The sequence below is a fragment of the Chrysochloris asiatica genome, unplaced genomic scaffold (genome assembly GCF_000296735.1).
Source record: "Chrysochloris asiatica unplaced genomic scaffold, ChrAsi1.0 scaffold00010, whole genome shotgun sequence".
NCBI lineage: Eukaryota > Metazoa > Chordata > Mammalia > Afrosoricida > Chrysochloridae > Chrysochloris > Chrysochloris asiatica.
In genome coordinates this window covers 21,722,995-21,734,918 of record NW_006408528.1, presented here as the reverse complement: position 1 = coordinate 21,734,918, position 11,924 = coordinate 21,722,995, and the positions used below count along the sequence as shown (strand labels likewise).

General features: G+C 34.9%; 1 protein-coding gene across 2 annotated transcripts in view; it reads left to right on the top strand.

Annotated features, from left to right (window-relative positions):
• Positions 1-11,924, top strand: part of DMTF1 (cyclin D binding myb-like transcription factor 1) — a 53,000-nt gene that overhangs the window by 25,168 nt on the left and 15,908 nt on the right. For both annotated transcript variants that reach the window (XM_006834332.1, XM_006834331.1), the window contains 2 exons: positions 6,277-6,391; positions 7,734-7,810. In XM_006834332.1, the coding sequence (XP_006834395.1) occupies positions 6,277-6,391; positions 7,734-7,810 (192 nt within the window). The remainder of the gene's footprint in view (positions 1-6,276; positions 6,392-7,733; positions 7,811-11,924) is intronic.

Here is an 11,924-nt window from a genome sequence, read left to right as displayed (position 1 = left end):
TTTACATGGGAGAACATTAGTTTTATATTCATCCTATGTGTATAATTTCATTGCCATGGTTATAATCCCCTCCATTCATCATCAACCTACCAAAGAGTATACCCTGCAAGCCTGCCTCCCAGTCGTCAGCATACAGCCCCTCTACCTCTCTGGGTCTAGAGTCCCCAGCTGCTCCATTTCTCCATGTCATCTTCTCTGCCTCCATCTCTGGCGTCACTGCTTCTCTGAGTAGGTTTCCTCTCTCCTCCCTTGATGGTCTCAGGGACCTCCGTCCTAGACTCCTTTACTATATTAGACTGCAAAGTTAATCTCCTCCTTGCTACAGAACGTCTATCTACCTTTACATTTCCAACCCTTACAATCAGTCCTGATAACAATTATTCACTATTGTATCATAAGAGACCTATCCGCATTTACTTTCATCAGCCCCACCTAGACAGATTGGATACTACTCAGTGGAGACTCTACCTTGCTCCACACCCTCTGGATCTAGGTTCCCTCTTCCAGTATCTTTTAATAAACTTTTCCATGAACTTTTTAAAGTCCCCTCATTGATTTATTTTAATGAAAGATCACAGTGACACTTCTTTAAGTAAAAAGTTTAATAATTACTAGTTGATAGATAAACATCAAGGACAGGGAACATTTTGATGGATAGATGTACAGTGGGCTGTGTGTAATAGGGAGCTTCAAAGTGATTCCAGAATCAGGGTAATTAGAAGAGTGAATCTCTATGTTTCAGAAAGCTTTCAGCCAGACGGGAGAGCTCATAATCTCCCACTTGCATTTCAGTGGGGAATTTGGACAAGAATTAATTTTTCAGGCTTCCTGAAGGAATAGAACATAGCCGTAGTTCAAAATGCCACTTGTCAAATTTGTTTTAGATTCAAAGATGAAATAGTCTCACTTCTGCTTTTCCATTTGCAGCATAGTAAAAATAGACTTTGTGTGTGTTTGTTTATGTGTGAGTGAGAGAGATTTGGTTTATAACCTTAACCTAACTAACTAAATTTGAGCAGTGGTGAGGTTAGTTTTTATTATAAGACAAATTGTAGGATTGTTCTTTTTATTGTTAGAATTAATAAGTTAAATTATTATTTGGCCTGTTGGTTTATTACCACTTTTTTGTTTTATCTATTTTTTTCTTTATGAACTTACTATAATTTGGTTGAATGTATACAGCACTGTGTACAAAATTAAACAATTTGTACACATTTTATTTCATGACATTGGTTGTAATTCCTTCATGTAATCCTTCATGTAACAACACACTCTTCCCACTTCCTCCCTGGATCCATTTCCATTCTTCTTTCTTGCCCCTTTCTGCCATTGTTTTTTGGCACATATTGCCCTTTTGATCGTATATGATTGATAGTGAGTTATTTCTTGATGTCCTCTTATGGCTCTCACAGGAGACAGCAGGAAGATCCTGGTTGTCATTGAAACCACAAAACTTTTTCTTGTGTTGTTTTTCTGTGTATGTGAGTTTTGTTTTCTTTTTTGCTCCCCACCTTCTAGTGGTTTTTTTTTGTTTTTAACTTTTTATTGTTAATTGGATAGAGGATGATACAGTAAACTAGTTTTCCATTCAACAGTTGTTACCCATTTTTTCTTTTCACTGATTGCAATCCCCACAATTACAACATCATTTATCCTCCTTCTTCCCTGTGTTTACTCTTGCCTTCTTAACTTTGTCCTTGGCCAAATGCTGCACTTTGTTCTCAAATGGTTGATTATTCTAAGGAGTGTATACCTCCCTGGTGTTATTGTTTACCTAATAGGCAGATCTGTTATTTGACTGAAAATTGAGCCACTGGGGTGATTTAATTCCAAGCCTAAACAGTGACTAAGGGCCATAGTCTTGGGGTTCCACCAGTCTCTATTGGACCAGTAAACTTGGTATTTTTATAATTTTGAGTTATGTGCCACGTTGTTTCCTACTCTATTCAGGACCTCCTAATGTGATCCATTTGAGAAAAGTTGGTAATAGTTGCCAGGTACCATCCTTTGGTCTCAGGGTCATGGAGGCTGATATTCATGTGGTACAATTAGGCTAGTTGTTTCCATGCTCTCTTTAGCTTTTTTTAGTCTTCTTTGCTTCAGACCAATAGTTGTATCATAGATTTATATTTATCCACTACTCACCAAAATAGGATGTAGCGCATGCTATGCCAATTCACCTTGGTATCCCCTGAGACTATGGTGTTGAGTCCCTAGGCCCAGCAACTCATTTCATCAGTGTGTTTGGCTATGGCTAAGAACTTGTCACAACTTTACCCTTTGTATGCTCTACTAAAATTTATATACTAGTAAATACTTTTGTAGCATATAAGAAAGTGGGTATTGTTTGTGTCTTAGTTATCTAATGATGCTCTGACAGAAATAACTACAAGTGAGTGACTTTAACTAATTTATTTTTTCACAGTTAAGAGTATATAATCCCAAATTCAAGGTGCCTGCTCTAGGGGAAGTCTTATGCTCACTCGCTCACTCTCTGTCTTTTGTCTATTGGTTCTGGCAGAAGGTCTACATGATCATATGTCCTGTGTCTTCCCTCTATTAGTGATTAATGTTAGTCTGTTCTATTATATCTCAAATGAGATTGACTTAAAATACATTGTTCTGGCTCGTTAACAAAACAAAGATAATCCATTCCCAGATGGGATTATAACCACAGCTGGCATTTAACAGCAATGTAATAGGGGTTAGGATTTTATAACACTTATTTTTAGGAGGGACATCGATCAATACATAACAATGTGTATTGAGGCTATTGATAGCTATCTATTACCCCTTATTGATTTATAATAGCTCAGAACTCCATTGACTATCAAATAGATGTCTTTGGAATTTAAATCTTAAAGAATTGTTGTCATCTACAGAATATTAGAAGTCGTAAATATTATCTAATTTCTTTCAAGTCTCAGTTTTATAATGGCTTTTTGATCTTAAAAGGCATGGCATGTGTTGTTATTATTAGGTGCCCTTGAGTCAATTCCGACTCATAGTGACCCTCTGCCCAACAGAATGAAACACTGCTTGGTCCTGCACCATCCTCACAATTGTTGCTGTTACTGTGTCAGTCCATCTCATTGGGGGGATCTTCATCTTTTTCCCTCACCATCCACTTTACCAAGCATGATGTACTTCCCACGTGACTGGGTCCCTCCTGAAATCTTGCTGTCCTTGCTTCTAAGGGATGTTCTGGCTGTACTTATTCCAACACAGATTGCTTTGTTCTTATGACAGTCCATGATACTTTCTATATTATTCTCCAATGGTGGTTATGTGCCGTGGAGTCAGTTCCAACTCATAGCAACCCTGTACAGGGTTTCTGAGGCTGTCAATCTTTATGGGAGCAGATAGATTCATCTTTCTTCCGCGGAGCAGCTGGTAGTTTAGAACTGCTGACTTTAAGGTTTGCAGCCCGATTCGTAACCACTACACTACCAGAGCTTCTCAGTTGTACAGTCTTACTTATTCATTGTCCAACTTTCACATGCACATGAGGCTTTTGAAAATATCATGACTTAGGGTCAGGTGCACCTTAGTCTTCACTCTGACATCTTTGCTCTTGAACACTTAAACAAGGCCTTTGACAACAGCTTCCATGGGTGTTGATTTGTGGATCCAAGCAAAATGAAGTATTTGACAACTTCTGTTTTCCATTTATTATCATGTTATTTATTGGTCCAGTTGTAAGGATTTTTGTTTTCTTTACATAGAGGTGCAGTTCATACTGAAGGCTGTGGTCTTTGGGGCATATAAATATAGGGTTATAAAACTAAAGACTTTTTGTAGTTATTTCTATATTTCATCTATGGATTTAAAAAATGTGTTTTTTAAAAAAATCCTTTTGTTTTTGAGGTACTCGGCACATAGCTATTGCCACCAGATATAAAAGTAAAAGATGACAGTAAGGATGTGCCTTTTCTCTCATTGTACATTGACTGTTCACTGACAGCATAACACTTTTCAAGTAAAATGGGTTTTAATTCCTTTTGAAATTGGCATTTCAATTTTTGCTTATTTATGAAATATTTCACTCTTTCTTAGTACTTAACCTTCAGTCAGTAATACAACTTAGTAGTTCATCTAGTCTGAGACTGAACTGTATTAAGTGGTCATTAAGCATGTGGCTGTTCCTGAGTTGGTAGCACAGTTGCCGTGTCTTGCTTATTTACTGTAGCTTTCTTTAGGCTAGGACTAACTCCATTAAAAGAAGCTTTGTTCCTACAGATTTTGTTAGATCAGGTAGGTCTGTAACTGAAAATCTATAACTGGTGATGGTTGCACAAATGTGACTATACTAAAATCCACGAAAGTTTGCACTTTTAAAGGGGTGAGTTTTATAGCATGTAAATACAGGTGTAAGTCAAAAAGTGCTGCTACTAGGCTTCTAGTTTCTTTTAAGCATGGCTTTAGTCTGAATAAAACATGTTTAAGCATGTCTGTGATCACTTTCTGGCTGCAGACAAGTTCTGTTCGTAATACACTTATCTTCATTTCTTTAGGGTGATTTCAAAGAAAGGGATACTTTTTTGTGCCATGGTAAAAGACGATTCTGAGGTCAAAGCTAATGCCCAATTTTAATAAAACTTAAATGGACATTTTCCCAAATAATTAAAGTTGTGCAATAAATTTACTGCCATGCCGCCCCAGATAAACAATAGTTTCTAGATGGATCAAGCATTTTAAGGAAAATTAGGAAAAGAGGGAAAAAAAGTCAAAGAGGAAAGACCATCATTGACAAATGACAAACAATGGCTGAAGTCCAGAAGCTTTTGGAAGAAGACCGTAGAATTGGCGTTGATGAGCTAGCTACTGAAGTTAGGCTCCTATATGGCCTCAGCTTGTTTTTGACTCAGTGGATATCAAAAGCATTGTACAAAGATCAGGTAGCTCAGAGAGCTGATCTTAACTTACCAATATTATCGCTAATAAAGGTTTTATAGAATGATTCAAAACCTAGGGAAAGACTTGGATTTATCAATATACAGATAGAAGGTCAAATCAGAACAGTGGCTTCTTAGGAATCTGCTGAACCATTGAAATTCATGGCAGAGAGGCCAACTCAGAAAGTTATGATAGTTGTTTTTTGAAATGCCTTACTAGATTTTCTTAGACACAGAATGATCAGGGGGCTTTTCAGGAAAAAACCTGAAGAACACTGAAAACTACATTGCTGGGGAAAAGGCTAACAAAGTTGTGCCAAGTAATTGTTCCCCCCATAAAGACAGTGTTCTTTTGAGAGGATAGCAAGTGCAGTCCCTTGAGAAGTTTGTTGAGAAACCTTACCTCATCCACCCTAAAGCCCTAATCTTGCCCCTTCGGACTCAAAGAATGTTGAAAAGGATTACAATTTTGAGTCCCTCAAGGATTCCAAAACTGCCATTTTGATGTCATCTAAATTGGAGAATTCTTTAGGAAAGGGTTGTTGTTGTATTAAGTGCCATTGAGTCGGTTCCAACCCATAGCAACTCTGTATAAGAGTTCTGAGGAGCAACTGGTGATCTTGAACCACCGACCTTCTGGTTCAAACGACTTTGCAGTCCAGCGCATTAACCCATAGCACCACACCAGGACTCCAGGAAAGGGTTAAAAAGATGGAAACACCACCTTCAAAAGTATATAGACCTGGATAGGAGGAAATACTGAGATCTTTTTGTTTAATAAAAGTTTCTCCTCATTTTTTTTTTCTTAGTTTTTAGCAATACTTTTTGACTTACCCTTGTACATCAATATAGACTGTTTTTAACTGTAACAATAATACAAGGAGGCTTCAATAACTTGGTGGGAAAAAGTCTTCTGGTTTATCCTGTTACTTGTTTTACTTTAGCAAAGGATTGTATTGCAATTTACGGTATACTATTTAGACAACAAACTACTTAAGAGAATTTTAGTTTGTCACAGCACTCAATCGTAGCATTTCCACTATCATACCTGGAATAGATTATGAGTGCATTTTGCCAAAAACAGATTGTTGGGGATCTTCTATATTGACTTAAGTACATTATAGAATATTGGCTACGTAATTTCATGAAGTTGAAACAACCAATACAAACTTGCTTAAATGAAGGTCAGATTTTATTAATGCCCTTAGCTTTGTTTCCATTATGTCAGAATTCAGCATTAAAATACTTGACTTGGTATACTGGGTATGTTATTTATCACAAATAAATTCCATATTATTAGAGTTTTATAATGCTTTTGAACAAAAATAAATCAGGTTAGGCATTTAATCAAGGTAGTAATATTTTATTTTACCTTTTCAAGATTCTACAGAATGAGCAACTAGATGAAATATCTCCCTTGAGTAATGAGGAAGTTTCAGCAGTTAGCCAAGCATGGTTTACAACTAAAGAAGATAAAGATTCTCTGACTAACAAAGGTATGGTATACTGTGAATTTTAGTGTGGGATACATCTACTGTTCACTTATTAGCATGGTTAGGTTCCAAACACCAGGTTGTTATGTGAAAATCAATATTAAGCAAAAATAGAGAGGGTCAGAGAAAAAGAGGAAGATGCCCAGCGAGATGGATTGGCAGTATGGCAACATCAGTGGGCTCAAGCATGGCAACAATTGTGAGGTTGGCCCAGGACCAGGCAATATTTCGTTCTGCTGTGCGTAGGGTTGCTGTGAGTCCGTACCAACTCAATGGCACCTAAAAACAACAACATCATTACTTAATTGCCAAGCTACTGTGTAGACCAACTGAGGCAATTGACACATGACTGTCACAACCAGCATTACTGTACCTCAGTATTCGTTGCTGGCAGACATACGTTGTTAACCCACAAAATAGTTTGATGGTAGACTTTTTGCTTTTGTAAATGTGAAATGTTGAGTAATGCAGTAGTAAGTGAGGAGTAGGTATGTGATGGAAGTAGAATAGACTTTCAGGCTTCTGATTGGGACCCTTGTCCTTGTGAATCAGTTGTTCTTAAACTTCTCTGTATTGGATTAAATTTATCTATGAACAAGACTCTGAAACCAACTTTTGTTTTTTACTATATGATTTTTTTCCTCTTATATACAGATTATGCATAGTTAGTTGCTTTTTGAGTTTCTAAATGGTAGCATTTAAAAGACAGTATTGTTACTGTGAAATGCTGTGGAGTAGAGTTGCTACTATATTGTCTACAGGAAGTCAAGCCATTTGACACTTTTCAGGGTTCTTCTGATAGGTAGATAAGTGGCTTATCTGATAATTAGCATAATGTGTATGGATTGCTGAAGAAGATGTTCTGAAAAAAAGTAAGGGCTGTGTTTATGCCACTTTGAAGTAAGGAAAGGAGGCAGAAAGTAAATTGATTCTTTCCAACCACTGCACAATAGAATACTGTTTAAAATATATTATTCACTTGTTGTAAACTGTCGTCAAGACAGTTCCAAGTCATAGCATAGGGTTTCCAAGAAGTGGCTGGGTGGGTTTTAAGTCATTTTAGAAATTCTTTATTGCTGAAAGGATAAGAGAGGAATTAATTTTTTTAAATCATTTAATTACTATGTTTTTATTTATTTAGAACAAATGTATTTTTAATTAAACACTGAAGGTTGTAAATGTAGGTTTACCTAGGAAACTTTTAGATTTCAGATGAATGAATGAGAAATTAAATTAGCTACATTTTATTTCTACAGATAATTTATGTAATCACAAAACAAATATTTAGTAGTTTATTCCTTTTAAGGAATAACCATTTGTATACAATACTTGTCTCCTTTTAAAGGACATAAATGGAAGCAGGGGATGTGGTCCAAGGAAGAAATTGATATTTTGATGAGCAATATTGAACGCTATTTGAAGGTATCTTATGGATTATTTTTGTGTTTCACTAATCTGTTCACTGTCAATTGCAAAAATATCAAAGGCAGCATATTGAATCTATTACTAGAAACTTAGATTGGTTAATATAGCTTAATAATTCAAAGGTGTGTGGTTATAATGTAATGGTACTTTAAAAAAGCATTGCATTCTCAATCTAAAATAGCTTTGTTTTCGATGACACCCTGAATAGCTTTTTAGAATTTCTCATCTTGTTGTTGTTAAATGCCATCAAGTCGGTTCCAACTTAGAGTGACCCTGTATAGGATTTCTGAGGAGTGGCTGGTGGATTTGATCCATCAACCTTGTGGTTCAAACAGACCTTGTGGTCCAGTGCTTATCCTATAACACCACACTAGGACTCCTGAATGAGTTTATGAGGCCATATAATCCTTTTCTTAAAATGTTTTTTCACTAGTTGAGTACACATTCAGGCATTTTTCTTGTTAGTTTAGTCTTCTTTATTAAACATCTGGAGATACTTACTTGAAAGGGGGCTTCAAAGAGTTCGTGGACAACTGGAAATGAAAAGATAATGGAATTTACCCACAAACTTTTGAAACTGCACTGTATAAATTAACACAAAGTGATTGCCTTTGAAAAGTCATTGGTCCATATGTGGGATGGCAGAAAACAAGCAAAAAGAATTACAAGACTTTGTGTCATTTGAGTGATACAGATTGTGAGTTCTGCATGAAGTTGAGATGGAAGAAGAGTCTAAAGGATTAAGACTGTTAATAGAAATTTTTGTGAAAGAGCAAGGATTTGAGATGAATAATAAAATATGGAGTATAACTTAGAATAAGACTGAAAGGAACAGTGTTAAAGCAGAGGAATAACAGTGCATAAAATCAAACCCAGGACACATTATATTAATTTTGTTTTATTGAATAAAATGAGGGTATAGAGATTACCTCTGGAAACTGAGTTTTGACATTGAGGCTAAAGAATTAGAACATTTGCAGTAGTAGATTGGTAAATATATCATTGCTGATGAATAATTCTAACGTATATATATGGTTATAATTTAAAACAAATTTTGAATTCTCAATCTAAAATTTATCTTTATTGCTTTAGGTATCATTCTGAAGTTACACAGAATCTTAATTTGAATCTTGAGAATCTTTGGAATTTCATATTTTAATAGCCTTGAAAGTTCTGTCCATTCCTTTAATGGAGCAAAGATTCAAATAGTGTATATTTGAAATGTTGATGGAGGGGGAGGGGTGTATAGTATTTATTTAATCATTCTTCTAGTCTTTGATATTTGATTATTTCTAATTTCTCACTGTTGCAAATGAACTGCTGCAAAGTCTATATCCTTAAGTCTAATTTTTAAATGTCCTTTCCAGAGTGGGCTTTGTAAACTATAAAGATATTTTTTTTTAAAAAAAAGCACAGACAACTTTTTAATGCTTTGTTAATGAATTAAGGATTTTCCCCATCAATCTTATTTTTTGAAGACAAACAAAAATATGTGACCATTGAAAATCTATCCAGAATTTATTCATTGGTCACAAGCTTTAATTAAAGTTAGAAAAATACTATGGGTTTAGATAAAGCAGTAGTAACGTGTTATGAGCACTGTTTTTTGAGAAGAAACTGGTTTCTTGTCTAGGGGGTTGGAGTAGATGTTCTCCAAGGATCTTCCAACTTTTTGATTAAAGGGCAGGAACATGACTAGGATTCAAGACCTTTTAGATGACCATTTCAGAGGACCAGGTGAGAGGTGGTAAGGACTTCATGGAAACAGAATTTGCAGGGAAAGGACAGATAAGCAAATAGTTCGTAAGGCAGCCTGTAAGGAAGTGTTGGAATAATTTAAGATTTTTTATTTTGAGTGATTGACAGAAATAAGAAATGTTCAAAAGATGGCACTGATCTTTGAAAAGGATAATTTATTACGTTTTAATTTTTGATGATGTTTTCTATTATATGGTGCTCTTCTAAGAGCGTTAGAGAGCCAATTTGTAACCTAGAAACCTTCAACTAGTAAAAATATATATCCCATATTATGGGTAAAGTGTAAATGAAAGTAACTTACACAAGAAAAAAATCATCTTGTACCAAGCACAGTGTCTTGCCTCTGAGTGAGTACTTAGTAAATATTTAGATTTATCATTTACAAAATTGAAACTGTTTAGAAACAAACAACAAAAAAAAAAACTGTAGAAAAGATTCTGAACTTAAAAACTTTTCATAGTGATATATTAATTCAAAAGAGTGTTTAAAATGAATACAAAGTAATAATACTGCTTTTTAAAATTTATATAAATTGATTAATTCTCTGAGATACTCTTCTGTCTTTGTGTGTGTGTGTATACTCAATATTATGGTTTTAAGATCCATCTCCTATTTATTTTTCAGCCATATGAGTTATTACTAAATCAAATAACTGACTCAGTGGCACTTTTAACGTGTTGTACTTCCCATTTGAAATTCCTTTTTGTGTCACTTGCCAATTTTATGTGGTGTATTTTGTCTTTTTCTTACAAATTTATAGATGTTCTTATTGTATGCAGGATGCTAGTTAATCAGTTATGTTACAAATCTTTTTCCAATACAGTTGACTGTCTTTTTCTTAAATTTTCTTTTGATAAATAATGGTTGTCAATTTGCTGTTTTACACAATTAAGAAATTCCCCCTTGCCTCAAGAGAGCATAGGATATTCTTTTCTATTCTATGAAGAAAAAGTAAAAATATATAGTTTTGCCTTTTACAGTGATAATTTTACCCCCTACAGGGTATGAGAAGTATGGTTTCAAATGTATCTTTTTCTGTATGAATAACAATTATACCAGCATTATTTAGGGATTGCCATTTTTCTTGGTGTGGTACTGTAGGATCAGCACTGGACTGCAGACCATAAAGTGGGCAGTTCAAACCCAACAGCTGCACCTCAGAAACCCTGTATACAGGGTGGATATGAGGTAAAACTGACTCAGTGGCACTTTACAACACTACCACCAGCATAGCGCTGTTCAGAAGTAGTACCAGATAAGATGGGACAGATCTTCATGAATATCCTGGTTGTTCTTGGCCTTTTGCAATAAATTCAGAGCTCTTTTGTGATAAATTCAGAATTCACTTGCCAAAAATAAAATTCCTATTAGGATTTTGATTGAGATTGCTTTGAATCTATACATGAATTTGAGAACTAACATTTTTACAGCATTTCTATTGAAGAACAGTTAATCAGGCACTCTATTGTAATTGTTGTTGCTCAGTGCCGTAGAGTTGGTTCTGACTTAAAGCAACTTTATATAGGGTTTCCAAGGTACAACTGGTGAGTTTGAACCACCAACCATTTGATTGACAGTCTGATGTGTTTAGTTTTATGGTACTATAAATGATTGAGTTCTGGTGTGGCAATGCACCAGACTGCCAAGTTGTTTGAACTATAAGATTGTTGGTTCAAGCTCACCGGTCACTCCTTGGAAACCCTATACAGGGTTGCTATGGGTTGGAACCGACTCGACGGCATTTAACAACAACAAATAAATGATTGATAATTCTTTAAGATTATATTTTATGAGTTTTACATAGAAACACTTTAAATAAAATATTTACTTAGATTTTTAGGTTTTTCTACATCATCTGCAAATGTTTTTTCTTTTCCAATCTCTACTTGTACATATTTTTCTTCTTTATCAGGTAAAGATTACTTCTTCTTCTCCTAATTTACTAAGAGCTTTATCGTGTATGAATGTTGAATTTTATGATAACTTTTCCCACATCTTTTGAAATTGTACAGTTTTTTCCATAAATCCATTAATTACCTTTTTCTGAAATAAACACAAATTTGTATTTCTGGGATAAATTTACTTTTTTCAGTGATAAATTACCTTAATATATTGTTGAACTTAGTGTGTTAAAATATTCTTGGGACTTTTAGATTTATGATAATAAATCATCTTGGCCTGTAAATTCTTTTCTGAAACTGTACTGTCTAATTTTGCTATCAAGCTTTTACATTAACTGGTAAAATGAGTGGGAGAGTTTCTTCCACTTTTTTCTTTACTCCTAGAACAGTTTAAGATTAGAATGTGTCCCCTGGATATCCACAGACAAATGTAAAAACCTTCCCTAAAAGCC